This window comes from Podarcis liolepis (genome assembly GCF_965112155.1).
Source record: "Podarcis liolepis genome assembly, chromosome: 15".
In the NCBI taxonomy this organism is placed as follows: domain Eukaryota; kingdom Metazoa; phylum Chordata; class Lepidosauria; order Squamata; family Lacertidae; genus Podarcis; species Podarcis liolepis.
The window spans coordinates 45,021,914-45,040,789 of NC_139566.1; the positions used below are offsets into that span (position 1 = coordinate 45,021,914).

An 18,876-nucleotide genomic window follows, 5' to 3' on the forward strand; every position below is an offset into this window, starting at 1 on the left:
GGGGCCGAGTGTAAGCGATCCCTTCCGACGTGCGCGCGTCGGTCCCTGTCCTGCCCCGGACTTTCTGCAACTTTTCGCCTGCAGTTGGAGGGAGCGGAGGAGGGGCGCGGCCGGCCCCCGGCCCCCCCAGCGGGGCGGAGCAGCGCACAGCCCGAAGATGGCGCCGATGCCGCCGCCGCCGGCGGGGCGGGCGCGGGGCGGCCGGCGGGCCGAGGGGGCGTCGCAGCCGCCGCGGTGAGCCGAAGCGGGGCCGCCATGGAGCCCGAGGCGCCGCGGAGCTTCAGGCGCTGGCGCCGAGGAGGCGGCGGCGGCGAGCGGGATCCTCGCGGGCCCCTTCTGGCCGGGGTGAGCGCCGGGCGAAGCTGGAGGGACGGGGGCGACCAAGCGGGGGGCGGATTCGGGCGCTGGGAGAGGAGGGGGTCGATTTCTTGCCGCGCCCAGCGCCACGTCCCGGCTGGATGGGGCTGTGGAGGTGGGAAGCGGCCGGGCGGGCGCCGCCCCTTCGGTAGCCCCGACGTGCCTGGCGGCAGCCCCTGCCGGGAGGCGAGCGCGCCCCGGGGTCCCTGGCCGCTCCTTCGGGGCTGCCTCTCTGGCGCGCCGGGGGAAGGGCGCTCGGACAGCGTGGCGAAACTAAGCCAGCTTGACGCGTGTGCGCCGAGGCAAGTTGGAGGGTTGGGTGATAGTGGCACACTGTGAGGCGGGCTTGTTTGTTAGCGCCCTGGAGTATAAAAAGCGCCCCCCCTCCAGTGTTTGTGCAATTTTTATACAGATGGGTATAGATCTCTCTCCCCTCCCCTTGTGGCCTGCCTTCTTTCCGTTTCCTTGCCTTGCCTTTCCCTTGCAGGATGGGAGTTGTAGTCCAAAACATCTGGAGAGCTCCAGCTTGGCTGAGGCAGCTCCTGGTGTAACTGAGTTGAGCAGACCAGAGTTTCCAGATCCAGGAAGCTGCCTTGTGCCAAAGCAGGTCGTGGGCTCATCTCCTTCAGTACTGTCCACTTTGGTAATGCACTTCCAGCTCCTGTGCCAGAGAAAGGCTTTTCACTCATCTGCTCCTTAATATAGGTGTGCATGAGCGCGCGCACACACACACACACTGGAGGCATCCAAGTTGCACAGTTTCAGCTATGCTTGCCCCACGAGAGCACACCCAACACTCCCAGAGCTGTTGTGCTGCTCAGGCCTTGCTCCCTGGGGGTGGCTGCTCTGGGACTGGTAGGGATGCTCTCTCCCCAGCACTGTTTGCCTTACAGAAGGCTGGCTGGCTGGCTGGCTGGCTGTGGGGTGGCTTCAGGGGTAACATGATTGCACAGTTTTCGCATATATATGAAAAGCAGGGCTGGCTCAGGGAGGGTGTCCTGCAAGGAGGTCTGTATCAATGCCTTGGCACTAAAGTGGTTAATAAAGAGCTGGTTGAGAAAATGCTCTCCTTCCTGGGGTGAGAGGGGAGAAAGTGCCATAAGCTGAAAATCCTGAAGAGCTGCTATTCAGCTTGTTTCACTTCACAGCAGGGGGCGGCTCCCCCCCCCCCCATGGAGACCATTTTATCTGGCATTGTCCTTGGGAGGCCTTTGGAGGAGCTGGGGCTGTGGATGCTCTTGAGTGGGAGCTGCAAGGGCACCAGGTGCCAGCCTGCCTTTTCTTACATGGGCCAATGATGAGCAGGTGAAGAGCAGCAAAGCTGTTGTTGCCTTGCTTGTTTTGCTTCAAGTAGCAAAGGGTTCCTGCTGTTCTTCCAGTCCCTGAAACCCACCACCCCTACATGCATCCCTAAGGGCTGAGCGTGAAGCTTCCTAGCTAGAGGGCAGATTTATTCCTTGCCTCCTCAATAAAAAGTAGTAGAATTAGGCAGCTGCAGGTTCCATACTAGTCAGCTGTCTCCATCACTGGTTTAGGCTGGCGTTGTGCAGACAGTACATTTTCCTTATTGGGTCCTGCTGCCAATTAGCAGTTACTCCAGGCCATTTGAGTTACTTCTAGGCTTTCTGAGATGCTTGCAGGAGCTGTGGCTTCTGTGCAAAGTGTCTCTGGGTCCCAGCACCTGACTTACGTTGGGCCAGCTGTCCTCATGCTGTCCACCTGATTCCACCAGGTACTGATGCCGGCAATGGGTGGGAAAGGAGGAGGAGACTGAATGATAGGAAGGAGGATGAATTATCCGCACGTTGGGACAGTTTGAAGCTAGCTTTGCTTACACCCCTTTAAGAAAAGGTACTGGAAGACAGTGATGCCTTCTTCAAGGAACATGTTATCTCCTTGTAGATGATCTTCCTTCAGCAGCTTGTAGGCTTCTGTCATAGCCATAAATGAGAGCTTGGCCTCGCGGATGCAGGAATGCCCCCAGCCTCAGAGTTTGCACCACTTCCAGTCCAACCTGTGTGTGCCAGTTTGCTTGCCCCTTAGCTTCCTTGACTTTGACTTTGCTAAAATGCGGGGGGTTGTTCTCGGGGAGTGTTACTGTGGCGTTGCAGAGAACATGTTTTGCCCTGACAGCTGACTACTTTCTCCTCCAAGAAAAGTATTTGTACTGCACTGGAAACGGATGAAAGGATGTTCAGTAAATAACTGAGGGTGGTGGGGGTGGCAAGAAATAAGCATTACTATTCCTTGAATCAGCAGTTCTGATAAATGTAGGTAGGGCTCCTTTCTGAGCAGCTACCGGGGAGGTCAGTTTGGGAGGAGGAAGACAGAGCGTTTAATGCAAGTGTGTACAAAGCCACCACCCTCAGATTTGATCTGTGATGTGTGGCTAATCCCACCAGCCGTGGTTGGTTTTAGTATAGTGAAAGGATCTTCACTGTGGTTCCTAGGTCAGCCTCTGGGGAAGGTGAGGACCTTCTACTCTGCTGCTGCTTGCCTTTTTAAAATGAAGCAAAAAGCTGATGACCCCATCCGGGTTGATTTGCCAGCTATTGGGGCCTGAGGACTTGGCAGAGACTTTCACAGGGCCGGAGCACTGAATAATGAAAACCTGCAGTGACTTCGCAGGGTGGAAGCCATTGTGTCTTTCCTATTACTAAACAGCATTTTAGTAAGTGCAGGAAGTGCTGCTTGTTCTAGCTGATAAATTGGATAAATGCCTCCTCCTCCTCCCTGCCTGTTTGCAGATTTCTCTGTTTGGGTTGAAGCGCTTTGAGAGCAGAAGCCCTGATGGCCCCGTGCTGAGCAAGGCTGAGTTTGTTGAGAAGGTGCGCCAGAGCAACCAGGCCTGCCACGAGGGCAACTTCCACAAGGCCATTGTGCTCTACAGTGAAGCTCTGGCCGTCGATCCTCAGAACTGCATCCTGTACAGCAACCGCTCGGCAGCGTACATGAAGACGCAGCAGTACGACCAAGCCCTTGATGACGCCATCCAGGCACGCCTCCTGAACCCCAAGTGGCCAAAGGTAGGCCCCCTGACTTGCTCTCGCCTGTGGGTCCACCCCGCCTGTGCAGCAGTGTCCGCACAACTGGGCACCTAAGGCTCCCTCAGCAGAGGTCCGTGAGAGCCAGATGCACTGCCTTCCCTGGCTTGCTGCCTTCTGCCAGAGGGAGAGAGCAGGGCTGTGTGCTCTGCCCAGGGCTGGGGGAGAGTGGCTCCTCACCTTCTCTGGCCCCTGTAATTTTCATTTATTTATTCATTTTGTATACCACCCTTGATCTGAAGATCTCGGAGTGGTTCACAGCATAAAAATACAAGATAAAAACACAAAACTCAATAGAAACAGGAACAAGAGCAAAACAAACCGATAAACCTACCTTCCACAAACACATTTAAAAGGATACAGGATGTTGTTCAGCCAAAGGTCCGGCTGAAGAGGAAGGTTTTTGCCTGGCACCTTTCCCTCTGGCTTCTGAGGTTCCTGTGGGTAGTTCCCATGCTTTTCCAAGTCCTGTCTGGATTCAAGACATTCACAGCTATCTGCTAGTCCTTCTAAGAGTCACACTTGGTACGCTTTCCATCAGGCTCCTGCGCATGCTGCTCTCCAAAAAGTTTCCATTACTCGGCTTGCTGAGCTAGTTGTTTGCCTTCAGGCCTTGGGGGAAGGGCTCTCACCCCCCCCACGCATTGCAGAGTCTTGCGAAGGGGACTGTGCTATGTGTGCATGGTCACGACTAACGTGTACATGGAATTCTATTTAGCTGCTGAATGAAGAAGCCCTTTCTCCACTTCCTGGGCTCTTAAGTTATGCTGCCTTTCTGCTCACCAAGTGGAACTTGGGGCCCCTGAGGGTCCTGCTCCTGCTCGTGGGGGTCAGCCAGGCCCAGAGTGGGCAAGGGCTCCCCCCTCTAGCCATTCTTCTCCCTTGCTCTCTCTTCCAGGCCCTACAAAGCGTGGCGCCAAGGGGGCTCACTGCCAGGTTGAGCTCTTGATCAGAGAGACCTTGCTCTGGTTTCCATTTCCTTGCTCTAGACACACACAGAGATTTGTGCTGCTGCTCTGAATGAACAGCAGTAGTCAAAAATGAAGTGAGATTACCCTTGTCTTTACCCAGCAATTAACACGGACACCTGGGTGCCTGCCTTTCTCTCTCTTGACTTTGCTGCCTACGGAGCCTTCCCATTCCCCCCTAGCCTGCTTGCTCTGACTCCCTGGCCACCATCGTCCTGACTTGCAACAGGCAGCTCTCCTTCTTCGTGGGTAGGTGGGGGAATGCAAGCATTTATCTTGTGGCTCCCGTGCCTCTGTGACCCCCTCCAGTACCCAGAACCCAGCATCCCCCTGCGCCTGCCCTGGCGGCTCCTGAAGCAGGGAGAATAGGTAGGAAAGGCTCAGGTCATGTGTGAAATGGGTTTCTGGGTGCAAGTGGAATCTCCTCAGCCCCACTCGTCTGACCTCTTTGGATGGCCTGCTACAGGAATCACAATTTTGTTCTCTCCCCTTCCCCCTAAAAGTTGGATGTTCTGAGCTCCTAAAAGGAGCCCCCTCGGCCCAAAAGCACAGGATAAGGACAGTATCTTGACAGCCTTGTGTAGCTGCCCTCTAAAAGGCAAGTGAACGAAGCCTGGCCATTCTGGAATAAGTGCCTGGTGTGGACTCTCCCGTGCCGCCAGCTGCTTTGCAAGGCTGTGGCATCTCTCTTGCTGTGACGGGCGTTGGAATTTGTGCCGGATGGATTGTGATGCCTTCATTGGGACGAAGCACGGCGAGGGTTTTCTCAGCTTCAGATTTTGCTCCAGAGGCAGCGAGGAACGTTGTGTTAGGAGGACTCCTCCTCTGTCCGTCCATTCTGCCTGCCTTGAGCTGCCAGCACGAGCTGTGAAAGGGCCAGTCCCTGGCAAGAAGCAGCCTGCCTTCCTCTTGGACCAGAGGCTCTTCATCCCTGAGGCCACTGTGTGCCCAGGGCCGCTGAGCAGAGAAGCCTCGGACAGGCTCTTCTTAGCTCTCTCTCTGGAGACAGCAAGGGCAATTTTTTTCTGCCATAGGTTGGGGGGGGCGGGGGGGCGGCTTTTGCTTCCTTTCTATTTTGCTCTTGAAGGAAATGGCAGGTTTCCCATAAATGTTTGTCTGAGGCTGTGCTTCTGTTTCCATGGCAACAAGGGCCGAGTTTTACTCCGCTGACTCTGGTGATGTGAAGGCTATTAATCTGCTCCAAATAGTAGGAAAGGGAGGAGTCTGACCCAGGAGGGGTCTCTCAGCCTCCCCAGGTGCGAGGGGCCAGTCCCCAAGGCCTCTCTGCCCATTATCTTTCCATTTCCCTTTGTCCTGCTGTGTCACTGAAGAGATGCAGGGAGGGGAGTGAGACCCACACATTTCAGGCTACATTTTGCAGCTTGATCCAATTGTGCCCCCAAGCTGTTCTCCATCCTGTCAGTCTGACAGCAAGTCTGCCAGAGAAGAGTCTGATAAGCCGCTTTCTTTGTCCAAAGAGTTTAGATTTTCTCTTGCTGTGATGTGAGACCGATCCCTTGCAGACACTCCACCGATTGGCACTGGGCTTGGAATGAGGTGGGGGTGGGGTGGGTGGGGGTGTGCCAGACACATTGGTGCTTTGTACTCTCCCAGGGAAAATAGATGTGGCGTGTGTGCTTTGTTCTGTAAGTGTGAGACTTCAGAGTGATTTCTCAGAGACACTGCAGGGCCTTCCCCAGCCCCTTTCTTCCCACGTTTCATGGGCGCAAAGCCCCATCAAGGCTGGTTCTGGGCTTGGCAGTGCCTTTGTAAAACCGGAGTTGTAATAGGAATGGAACATAGACAGAGGCAGCCCGTTAGTCCATCTGGCTCAGCACTGTCCCCACGGACTGGCAGCAGCCCTCCAAGGTTTCAGGTGGGGCTATGCCCACCTACACAGAGGTGCCATTGGGGAAAGAACCGGGGGTCTTCTGCCTGCCCCACGGCGGTGCATCTCCATTTCTGGCATCTTCCTGTGAGATTGCTGTGGATGGTCCGATCCTGCCTCTCTGTTCATGTCGTCTTCCAGGGCCAGATTTCGCCAAGGAGAATCTAATGGAGAATCATGGAATTGTAGAGCTGGAAGGGACCCTGAGGATCATCTAGTCCAACCCCCTGCAAGGCAGGAACAGGCAGCTGTCCCTTATGGGGATCAGACCTGCAACCTTGGCGTTCTCAGCGCCACACTGCAACTGAAGCTCAGGTCCACGCACAGGCGTGCCAGAGGTAGCTCATAGGGAGCCTTACACAAAAGAAAATTGCTCTGCTGCCAGGTGGTGAAACAGAGGAGGAGGAGGAGGAGGAGGAGGAGGAGGAGGAGGAGGATAAACACAATGTTTCTGGAAACCAGTGGGACACTTATCCTTTCCTGCATTTCTGCCACATAGGTAATTAATTGTTTGAAAATTGCAAGTCCTCCCTCCCTCCTTCCCTCCTTTGCTGCCTCGTCTTCCAGGCCTGCTGATACATTTGTGATCATAGAATTGTAGAGTTTGAAGGGACCCTGAGGGTCTTCTGGTTCAATCCCCTGCAGTTCAGGAGTCTCACTCCCAGCCTCATGCAACTGTCCTGGAAATGCTGGCTAGGAGCTGAGCTTCCTGAGATACTCTGAAAAGGCCAGGCTTTCCAAGAAAATAGGCACATCCTTTTCAATTCTCTTAAATCTGTTAAATAAAATGACACAGACAGAAGTCCATTCTTAGTAATTCCGATAAATATTAACCATTGATCACCAGCAAGCAGCCTGATAATGCAATTATAGTTACAGGTGAAACTTGAAAAATTAGAATATCATGGAAAAGTTCATTTATTTCAGTAATTCAACTTAAAAGGTGAAACTAATATATGAGATAGACTCATGACATGCAAAGCAATGTATGCTGTACGCCATAATCATCACAATTATAACAAATAAATGCTTGACATATCTTGCTTTGCATGTCATGAGTCTATCTCATATATTAGTTTCACCTTTTAAGTTGAATTTCTGAAATAAATGAACTTTTCCATGATATTCTAATTTTTCGAGTTTCACCTGTAGTAAAAAAAGCAATTTTGTATCTTGTGCCACTTAGTTTTTAGAACATTATAACATTTAATCTAAGATCAGAAAAACACCGCCAACTTTAAATGAATAAAACATTGTGAATCCGTTAAGTTATGTTTGGTAATAATTCAATAAAATTCTGCCACATTATCAAGAAGTTGTGTTCCAAAAGTCTAAGGGAATGTGTTGACTTCACCAATGCTGCAAAGTCCCTGATTCCATCCAGCCATTTTTGGGTTGTGGACACTGTTGATTCTATCCAGTCATTAGCAAAAAGTACTCTGGCTACAGCTGAAGTCTAATGGGCTCGTTCTTTATGTTCTGGTCTAACTGATCATTTCGTATAATGTAAGAAAAAGAATGCTGGATGAAATGGGACTTCATAGCCTATAATCCTTGTTAATTAATGTTTAATTTTCCTGCAGTATTTTTGACATCTCGCATTTCCACTGTGTGTGTGTGTGTGTGTGTGTGTGTGTGTGTGTGTGTGTGTATGGGTGAAAACCACCCCTGGCATTTTCAACAAATGGGTGGGTAATTTTTTATCTTCATTGGGACAATGCACCACCTACTCATGATCTTAGAGAAATTTTCTCTTACTCCATACAGTATTTAAAGGGAGTCTATATGCAGTTTCCTATAGATTCCCCCAGATTTCTAAGGGGATTACTCCCCAGCCCGTAGTCTATGCCCGTAAGATATTGTTTTACTTGTTCAGGTCTGGTATCTTGTTTTATAAAAGGCTGGTTAAGATTTTGGTATCTGTGCCTATTGGCCTTTAGTTTTCCAAAGTCTTTAACTATGGAATCATTGAACTTTGGGTCATAAGAGCTTTAACCCTGAAATGATTATGATCCTTCCCCATTTGGAAACCTGCTATTGCCTTTATATCAGGGCTCAGCAAACTTTTTCAGCAGGGGGCTGGACCACCGTCCCTCAGACCATGTGGTGGGCTGGACTATATTTTGGAAAAAAATAAAAAATGAACGAATTCCTATGCCCCACAAATAACCCAGAGATGCATTTATTCTACTCATGTAAAAACATGCTGATTCACGGACCGTCTGCGGGCTGGATTGAGAAGGCGATTGGGCCGGATCCAGCCCCTGGGCCTTAGTTTGCCTACCGATGCTTTATATCATCTTTTATTGACTCCGAAGGGGAGAGGCTCCAAATTGGTATTGATTCCAGATCTGTAACAAATAGGATGATAGTAGGGGCTGCGCTTGCTCCCCTCACCAGCCTCCCTCTCATTCTCCCATATCAGCCCCCAAGAGCTTCCTGCCTTCTGCAACTGGTGAGTTCATTTTTCACTTTCCCAACCCCATCTCTCTCTTCCGTTCTGCAGCCATGCTGTGCTCCAGTTTTCACCTTTATCCCTTGGTCCATGCCTCCCCACTTTTCTCAGCTCCTCCTTGCACACACATATTGCTCCCCTTTCCATGCCTTGTTCTCTCTTGTTCTACATATATGGGTCTCTGCTTGTTAAATTATCTGTTCCACATTACTACATTTAGTAATCACCAGGAGTGAAATACATTATGTGACGGTGCTATGGAATATTTGAGGACTCCACATCCCTTATCTCTCTCACATGAAGGGGTTGAGGAATGGAAGAGGGAGAAGTTTGAGTGCAGTGAAAAGGGAGAAGCAGTGAAAGGAAAAAAAGTTGCTGTTTTAAACAATGGCAAAAGTTAGAGCAAAGCAGGGGCATATAGACATTGAGAGGAAAATGGTAACGTTAAACAACTGCAGAGGTTTAAGTAAACAGAAAACAGTTTTTACAAGGCAAAATAGCAGAGATGGGTAGAACGATATGATACGATACAATAATCTTTATTGTCATTGTCCCATACAGAACAACGGAATTGAAAAAATCTACATTCTACATAGAAGCTAACAGCAAAAAGCCAACACAGCGGAGCCCTTCCAAATTCCCTTCTCACTGTACTCACACCTCCCTGCAAACTTCCTAGAACTAGCTTAACATCACCTCATTTCCCCCCCCCCCCTTATTTATTTGGCTGCTGCTCACATGCATGCAGGGTTCTTTCCAGTAATAATGTGGTTTTCATGCTTCCATTTTGTTTCCAAAACCATGTTGTCTGTGTTCTCTGCTTCACGGCTGTAACAAGTCACGTGAGTTTGCCCAAGTGGGCCAGGCCAGGGGGTGCTTTCGATGTGGGACTAGTTGCAGTGCACTGTGCTTTTCAACCCTGTTTTTAGCTGGCTTGTTTCCTCCCAGTGAGGCATCTGTATGTTGGGCAGTGGCAAATTGCAGGTTTTAAGTTTCCTTTCCTCTTGCATTTTTCTCCCACGTGATGGTGCAAGGGCCTCAGCCTTTTAGAAAATCTGCCTGGTGGTTTACTGCTGCTTGAGAGCAGCAGGAGCCAGACGGTTGCAGCCTGAGATGGGGCCGTATCCTCTGTGCATACATTGCTGCAGATAACCAGAGAGAAATGGATGAAGGGAGAAGCTGGAAAGGACAGCTGTTTGGTCAAGACCAGCCATAGTCTGAGCCTTCCTGAGCTCTGCTCTGCTTCCCATTAAGGGCATGCCATCCACATTTCTCCAAGGAAAATAGGGACATCCTATTCAATAACAACAATAATAATATTTATACCTCACTCATCTGACTGGATTGTCCAAGCCACTCTGGGCAGCTTCCAACATATATAAAAACAAAATAAAACATTAAACATTAAAAAACTAACCTATACAGGGATGCCTTCAGATTGCTTGGGGGGTTGGATAACTCCATACCTTACAAACTTTCTGTTATGAAAATAGGGACGTCCTATGGGATCAAATCAGAAACTGGGGCAGCTTCTGTAAATCTGGGACTGTCTCTGGAAAATAGGGTCACTTGGAGGGTCTTTGCAAGGGCAGTGATGAGAGGAACGCTGGTCTTTGTACTGCTGTGGCATTCAGACAAGGAGGGAGCAAATAGCTTCTCCACATGTCTTCTCGTATTGCTTCTTGACTGGACTGGGCCCCCCAGGACCCCCAGCTGTTCCCAGGGAAAGCAGAGGAGACCTGCAAGGCCTTCCTGAAGCCCCATAGGCAGAGAGTGGATGTGGTGAGGCCTTTGAGGCCAGAGCTGATATAGACCTGGACGCGCTGTGTCGTGCCCCCTGCTCTGGGTACCGCACAGGTCGTTCCCACAGGACTGGGGCCTCCTCTGGCAAGAGCAGGGCTCCTGTGACACAAGAAGGAAAGCTGCTTTTTAGCTGCCAGCCAGATGCCAGGGCAGCCACTGGTGGTCAGCCTTGAAGGCTGGACAGTTCTGGGCGTTTGTGGGTGGGGAAGATGCCGCTCTCCTGCCTTGTAGGGTAGCTGATGGAGGCCTCTTGAACGAAGCTTTTCTGGCCCACCGAGGTGTCCAAGCACACCAGACAAGAATGTTGGAAAGTCACACGTTCAGAGACGCTGCTGGTGGTTGAATGCTCAGGGGGGAGCTGAGGCTGGATTCAAATAAGATGGGCTTATGAAACCAAGAGGTTTCTCCATCTCGGTCCCTGCTTGGCTTGATATCCAGCTCTTAGAGGTTCAGCATCCTTGGCCTTCTTTGCATTTCATTCCCAGAGAAGCTGCTGGTGTGGTGCTGCCTCTCTCAGGACCTTTGGCAAACTCCTTCCCTCCTCTTTCAAAAAGATACCTTTTTGCTGTTAGTGATTCTGGACACTTCTGTTTTCTGTATATTGTAATGCTTTATTGCTGTATTTCTGTACTTTATGTTGCTGCTCTTAGTAGTTTGTATGGATGGTTTTAGTATATATTTTTGTATTTTAATTTGCTGAACACCTTAATACAGAGTTTTTCAATCTTTTTGAATCCACGGCTCCCTTGACCAACAACGTTCTTTCTGTGGCTCCCTTGTGGGATAAGTGGTACAATCCTGACCATCATTCAAGGTGCTGAAGCAGTGCACCAGTTGAAAACTACTGGCCTATGCTATAAATTCTGCACATGCTCAGAGAAACATCTTTAGAAGCAACCTAACACCCCCCCCAACAAACAACCAGGGAAGGCACAGACCTGCTCATAGATTTCCTGTCTTGCTTCGGAACTTGTCTCTTGCATCATACTTGTTTGTTTGTGCCCAGCGGGAGCCTCGGAGTGGACTTGCTTAGTGGGTGCTTGTTTTGAGAGGTCTGCTTTGGTTGTCTGCCAGAATGTCTCTTAGACTGGCACAAAAAGTATTTTTGCAGATATGGGGTGATCTCCAAGTAGCAGAGCAAGTGTTGCTCCATCCCTGGGAGCTCGGTGCCTCTTTTTGTGTAGCCCTCTAGAAACGTCTTCCTTTTGCCCCCAACTCAGCCAAACTGCGGCCTTCAAGGAGGGTCTGTGATGCCTGCCCCTTGGCACTTGCTTCCGCCTGAGCATTGGGGTTTGTAGATGATCAGGATCCTGAGCGCAAAAAGCAGAGGTGGGGGGCTTTCTGCTCAGGTCAAGCAGGTGACAGAGGGTCTTTCTCTGCTGCAGCTCAGCCCAGACAGAGCCACCAAATGATGGTCTCTTGCCTTGATCACCAGGTCTCCATCAAGGTCAGTGGTGGGGTATGGGGCAGCATTAATTACGTTGTGTCTGTGGGAGGCAGTGTTGCACTGAGGAGGAGAAGGCTGCAGGCTGTCATGGAGTCTTATGGAGTCTTAAACCCACCTCGCCTGCTTGCGGTTAGGAGCACAGCTGATCCTGTCTGGAGCCTCCTCTGGGCCTGGTGGGCTCTAGAACGTCCCAGGCAGCGCTGCTTCCACCTCCACACCTGCATGTTGATTTGACACCTGTCCAAAGTATGGGACAACCTCTCTGCACACCACTTTGGCTTCCCTGACTCCCTCTCCCACCTTCCCTTTGCTGCGGAGGCCCAGCAACACCTCTGGGCGTGCTCCTGGGGCAAAGGCAGATCCTAGCCAAAAAGGAAGAAGGAGGCCTAGCTCTCGGCATCTCTTGAGAAGCCGGTGTTGCCTTTTGCCTGCCAGCCAGCGGCTGCATTTTCTTGCCCATTGATCCTTGGCTGGGCTTTCCTTTCCAGGCATCTGCAATAAGGAAACTCCAGCTGGGCGTGGAGACAGCCGCATCCCAGAGGCTCCTGCAGAGCTGGGGGAGGAAGCTTCCTGCCTTGGCTTCCGAGTGGCTTCCAGCACTTCAGTCTGTGGAGAGGCACCTGTGGGTCGCACCTTGAGGTCCGTGTGCCTTGCCAAACTGTTTGAGTGACCCGTCAGTGCAAGGAGTGTCTGTCACACCTGTGGACAGGAGGCAGCAGTGCAGTGGTGGGCTTTGGGCTCGAAGGGATGTTTTTTTCTTTTATACAAGCTCCTCTGGCAGCTGCTTTCATTGCGTCCCAGAAGAGAGGGGTTGTTAGGCTATGTTTTCTTTAGTTTGGGCTTGAATGTGGCAGACTTGGCTTCCGAGGATGGCCTTGGGCAAGCCTCAGCCTCCTTTTCCTCATGAATCCAGTGAGGGGGAAAGTGGAAGCTTAAGGAGCTCTAGAGAGAATGGGCAGCAAGTGGAGCACAGGAGCTCTTTGCTCAAATGTCAGGAGGCCTAGGGTGGCGGCTGCTGCATGTTACTTTATTTATGAAAACAAAATAAATAAATAAAAAGGAAGGTTTCCTGGCTCCCTGCATGTGGGCACTTTCCCTCCCCCCTTCAGTCTCCCTCGGGATGTATCTGGCTGGCCAGTGCAAATGGCATCTGGCTGAGATGGTCCCCTGCCAAGCCATGCTCTGCTCATCTCCTGCTCTTGGCCTCGTCTTCTCGGGGTGCCCTTCCCTCCCAGAAATTGCTTGCTTGCTTTAGAGATGCCTTTCAAGCATGTGAGAGCCCAACAATGTACACATTTGCAATGAGGGCACTTCCCTTGGTATTTGATGCAGAAGTCACTCTTGCGGCAAAACAAGCTCTCCGGAGACCCTGCACAGTGATGTGAAACGTGAAGGCTTTCAGAGGTCCAGCTTTTATAGAGTGACCCAGAAAGAGAGCTTGGGGGGGGGCAGTGTATGACTGCCTGGCATCCTGCTGTCTCTGAGCAAAACAGGATGGCCAAGTAGTGCCACTTGGAGTGATGCTCCGCCTTGTGGCTTCCTGCCTGCCTGGGTTTTGCTCTCCCCAGCATCTCTGCTCTGCTTTATTTCTCCAGTGCCCACAGTTTACTATCCTCTCATCTCCTTTTGGCTTTGTAGATTTGGGAACATTGCCTGGAAGGGGCGGGTTGATCTTCACTCTGAGTTGTTGCTGCTGCTGTTGTGTCATGTGAATTTTGGAGGATGCAACAAAATACTGAGGAGGACTATTTACTTTTCTCCTTGCTTGCTAATTGGGCCCAGCTGTTGGCCATGTGAAGAATCCTTGGGATGGCTTGAGGATGGGTGCCCCCACCTAGTCTGCTGAAGGGGGGGGGGCTAAGACATTGGTCCTAGTGGCCCCCCTCACCGGCAGAATGTTGCTCCCCCTCGTGGCACATAAAAACACAAGAGTGAAGAATGTGACTTGACCACTGAAGAATTTTTTATGAATAGGGCTCTTGTTTTTAATTTGATGAGCAGAGAACTTTCCAGGTCTGTCCCTCTCTTTCCAATCTGTCTTTAATTTGCAGAGAGATGCATTCCAGTTTTTCAAACATGAAACTGTTTAATGGGTTTTTTTTGGCTCCTCCTGAGTGCTGGTTGCGAGAGTTTACCCCGAGACTTCGCATGTTTGCTCCTCCTCCCACAGTGCAGTGAGGCAGACTTGGGGGGAGACCTTTTGCCAGATCCCTTGGTAGCCTGTTTTTCTTCTTTTGCTGCAGGAGGTAACAGGTTGACCAGCCAGCCTCTTTTCCAAAGCTGAGCCCCACTAAGAATAGTCTGCAATAAGCTTGTGCCTCTCAGGCTGCTCTGGCCTCTCTGTTGATCCTTGGTGATGCCTTTCTCGGTGGCCAGTTTGTGTGGCCCCCATGCCTTTCCTCTGGGAGATGGGACTGGCTTCTGTTGCAGGCGGCACCTGTAGTCCACTGTCTTGCAGTGCCTTCTTTGCTCCTGTGGCTTCAAGACTTTGGGTCTGGCACCTGAGACTGTGGGGGGGGGGTGTGAGAGAGAGAGAGGGAGAGATAAGGGGGGTCAGTGGGGATGAGGGGTAACAAATTCACAGCTGGGAGCAGCCCTTAGGTTTCTCTGCTGGCCCCTGTGTTCTTCTTTTGCCTGAACACCCCCCTATCCCTTTTTTAGAGCTAGGTGCGCTTAATGCGATACCTTAACTGAGCTGAATTCAAACCCTAGTTTGCTTTAATTCACACTTTGAAGTTGTTGGAAGAAACTGCTGATTTGGGTTTGTGGTTCATGCTGACATAGGGAGCGTGGGCTGCACCAGGTTGAAGGCCCCTCCCACCTGCCCTGGCCTCCAGTAGAATTGTAGGGTTAGAAGGGAGCCTGAGAGTCAGCTAGTCCAACCCCCTGCAAGGCAGGAATATGCAGCTGTCCCTTGCGGGGTTGGCATTATTAGTACTGTACTATGTTCTCACCAACTCAGCTGTCTAGTTGATCTGTGGCAGCTCCATCCCTGCTTCTTCTGTGTTGTTCTGCCTTTAGACATCCTCAGCTGCCCAGAGAGGAAGCAAGAGAGGGGTGGCCCATGGGGAACACATGTGGCATGTTGCCATGAAAAAGTAAATATGCGGAATGATATCGATAAAATATTGGCTCAGGGAAGATTGGACCTCCTGCCAACCCATTCCCTTGAGTGTGCATTTTGCTTACGTTTGAATTCTCTGTGAAGAAAATACAGGCAGTGACCATTCCGCATGGGAGTTCTGTTCCTGGCCCCCCTGCATGTCAGCGAAGCACATAGAAGCATGCCCACCCACCTTCTGCTTTCCTCCAGGTCAAAAGGACCCGCACATCGGTGTTCACACATCAATTGGTCACGCTTAAGGTGGTCACCATCTGTATGCATGAATATACAATGGTACCTCAGGTTACATACGCTTCAGGTTACAGATTCCGCTAACCCAGAAATAGTGCTTCAGGTTAAGAACTTTGCTTCAGGATGAGAACAGAAATCGTGCTCTGGCGGCGCGGTGGCAGCAGGAGGCCCCATTAGCTAAAGTGGTGCTTCAGGTTAAGAACAGTTTCAGGTTAAGTATGGACCTCCGGAATGAATTAAGTACTTAGAATAGAATCATAGAATCATAGAGTTGGATTAGACCACAAGGGCCATCGAGTCCAACCCCCTGCCAAGCAGGAAACCCCATCAGAGCACTCCTGACATATGGTTGTCAAGCCTCTGCTTAAAGACCTCCAAAGGAGGAGACTCCACCACACTCCTTGGCAGCAAATTCCACTGTCTAACAGCTCTTACTGTCAGGAAGTTTTTCCTAATGTTTAGGTGGAATCTTCTTTCTTGTAGTTTGGATCCATTGCTCCGTGTCCGCTTCTCTGGAGCAGCAGAAAACAACCTTTCTCCCTCCTCTATGTGACATCCTTTTATATATTTGAACATGGCTATCATATCACCCCTTAACCTCCTCTTCTCCAGGCTAAACATGCCCAGCTCCCTTAGCCGTTCCTCATAAGGCATCGTTTCCAGGCCTTTGACCATTTTGGTTGCCCTCCTCTAGACACGTTCCAGTTTGTCAGTGTCCTTCTTGAACTGTGGTGCCCAGAACTGGACACAGTACTCCAGGTGAGGTCTGACCAGAGCAGAATACAGTGGCACTATTACTTCCCTTGATCTAGATGCTATACTCCTATTGATGCAGCCCAGAATTGCATTGGCTTTTTTAGCTGCTGCGTCACACTGTTGGCTCATGTCAAGTTTGTGGTCACCAAGACTCCTAGATCCTTTTCACATGTACTGCTCTCAAGCCAGGTGTCACCCATCTTGTATTTGTGCCTCTCATTTTTTTTGCCCAAGTGCAATACTTTACATTGTTTTGGCCCAGTTCTCTAATCTGTACTTAACGTGAGGTACACAGTGGTACCTCTGGACGTGAACGGGATCCGTTCTGGAGCCCCATTCGCATCCTGAGCAGAATGCAACCTGCATCTGCGTGTGTGTGGGTCACGATTCGCTGCTTCTGCACATGTGCGTGACATCATTTCGAGCGTCTGCGCATGCGCGAGTGGCAAAACCCGAAAGCAACCTGTTCTGTTACTTCCGGGTCACCGCGAGACGCAACCTGAAAAGATTTAACCTGAAGCAACTTTAACCCAAGGTATGACTGTACTCTATTTGGTTGCACAGGAACTCAGCAAAGCAGTGCTTTTTGACGAATAATCTGTTTTCATAACAAATCCTGAAGCTGACTCAACAGACCCTCCAAATCTCCATTGCTGAGTCTCACAGGGGCTGCTCCTGTCCTGCTTGTGACCCATCTGGTTGGCAACCATGAAAGCAAGAGGCGGGATTGGGGGGGGGCCCTTTTGGCCTCATGCTGCAGAGGCTCTTCTTATGGTCTTATGCTACAAAGCCAAGGCGCCCTGGGTGGGGCACAGAAGCCATGGCTCTCTGTCTGCCTGGTTGAGATATTTTGAAGATCTCCTTAATTCCTAAAGCAGTAATGCTTGGAAGGTGACTGAGCTGTTCATTCCTCAAGCGTAGACTACAGAGGAAGGCAGGAAACAGCAGCAGCAGAAGGTACCCTGGTTGTGGCCTCCTGTGGCTGGAGGGGGCGGATCTTGTGGTCCTTGAAATAACGATGGGATGATTCCTGGAAGGTCACATTAAGGAAAAGACAGTTTTAGTGACTCTCTCTCTCGAGAAACTATCTGCTTATTCAGTACAAAACTGAGGTGGTTGCTGAGCGATAGGGAGTGAGCCTTGGGTTGGGAACAGGAAGCTGCCATGGCAGGACTACCCTAAGCTCTCAGGAGCCGGCTTGCAGTCGCTAGCTCATAGGGGTGACCAAAAGTAATAGAACCTGTTCAGGTGTCCTGGTTCTTTTGTTTCCCTGCTGATTTGTAAAGGAGTGAAGCATTCCAGGTTATTTGTGAGCATGTGTGGCAAAGAGTTAAAAGTGAAGGCGCGAGTGGGGAGGAGGAGCTGCCAAATCAGCGTGGAATTGACACTGATTAGCAGCTTAATTGTGGGAGTCCAGTGTGCAATTTCTGTAGCCTCCTGCTCTGCAGCGAACTGTCGCTGCACAGCCTTTCTAGCCGCCATCTGGCAACTCTGGGCTAGTCCTGGAGCAGGTTTAATAGCCTTGTGTGCTGCTTTGTGTGTGTTTTTCAGAGAGTGGCATTCCTCCAGCTGCATTTCTGTGTCATGAAATCAGAGCTAAAGTGGGGAAGAGAAGAATGCAGAGCTTGGAAATGCAATGTTTTATGCAGAACTGCTGTGTGCAGGCGTAAAGAGAAAATAAAAGAAAGCCCCAAAACCAGAATCACAGTTCAGATGAAAAGAAAATGTATTCATTCTTTTTTTAAAAAAAATTTATTGGGTTTTCACATTTTATATTGACATCACAAACACACAAAGACAAAGACAAACATGTATAATTTCAAATCCTTACTTTCTTAACCACATTCTCTGACTTCCCCGCACCACCCCTTCATACATCCTAATTCCAATAGTTGGCTCAGCAAGTTCTTACTCTCATCTTCACAATATTATTGTAATCATTTTTTAACTTAGTTCTTTTTAATTAACCAGTTTTAACTTATACATCAATTATAATCTTTACATCTGTGCTGGCCCCGGGGGTAAGGTACCGTGAATGTAGCAGAGTCCACACGAAGCGGGGCGAGGTCCGATGCAGAGAGACGGGCGGGGAACAGGAACGCTGGAACAGAAGGCTGAGCAGGTAACAGGAACACCGGATGGTCGGGAACAGGAGGCCGAGCAGGAAACAGGAGTACTGGATAGTCAGGAACATGAAGCCGAGCAGGGATCAGGAGTACCGGTTAGTCAGGAACAGGAGGCCGAGCAAGGATCAGGATCACAGGAAGGTCCGAAGCCAACAACGACGTTGCTCCCGCAACCTGGGGCCGGGATGAGTGGGCTTTTATCCTCTTCTAAGGTCAGGGGCGGTCCCGACCCCCAGGAGCCCCGCCTACCTTGGCCTTAAGGCGAGCACTCCTCCTGGGGGCAACTAGTTCCCTTCGCCTCTCTGCCCTAAGCCTCTGCAGATCAGGAGAGGCCGAAGGGTTACTGGGCCCTGGAGGAGGCTCACCTGTGGCCACTGAGTCATCAGGCTCCTCTGGGGCCAGGAGGACTTCACCTGGGGCCAGCTCCTGCTGCACTGCCACAGGTGCAAGCTCTTCAGCCTCTAGGCCTTGCCCCAGTTCAGCCGGCCCTGGGGGCGGGGACTCCTGTGCAGGCTGGGATTCCTCTGTTTCATCCTCCAAATCGGAATCCCAGGCCATCACACCATCCCCCCTCCCAGGCCCCCCCCTCAACCGAGGGTCCGGACCCGGCTTGCCGGGGTACGTCGCATGGAACTCTCGGAGGCAGGCAGGTGCGTGGACGTTGGCCGCTGGTTCCC

The 18,876-nt window shown here is 50.8% G+C and overlaps 1 protein-coding gene and 1 long non-coding RNA gene across 2 annotated transcripts in view; one reads left to right on the top strand and one right to left on the bottom strand.

The window, feature by feature from the left end:
* LOC310694062 overlaps positions 1-18,876 on the bottom strand; it is a 243,112-nt gene that overhangs the window by 30,132 nt on the left and 194,104 nt on the right. The gene's annotated exons all lie outside the window — the stretch shown is intronic.
* Positions 158-18,876, top strand: part of TTC28 (tetratricopeptide repeat domain 28) — a gene marked incomplete at its 5' end in the record, with an annotated part of 118,183 nt that continues 99,464 nt past the window's right edge. The window contains 3 exon segments of the mRNA XM_083476630.1: positions 158-178; positions 181-345; positions 3,105-3,383. Of these exon segments, the coding sequence (XP_083332756.1) occupies positions 158-178; positions 181-345; positions 3,105-3,383 (465 nt within the window).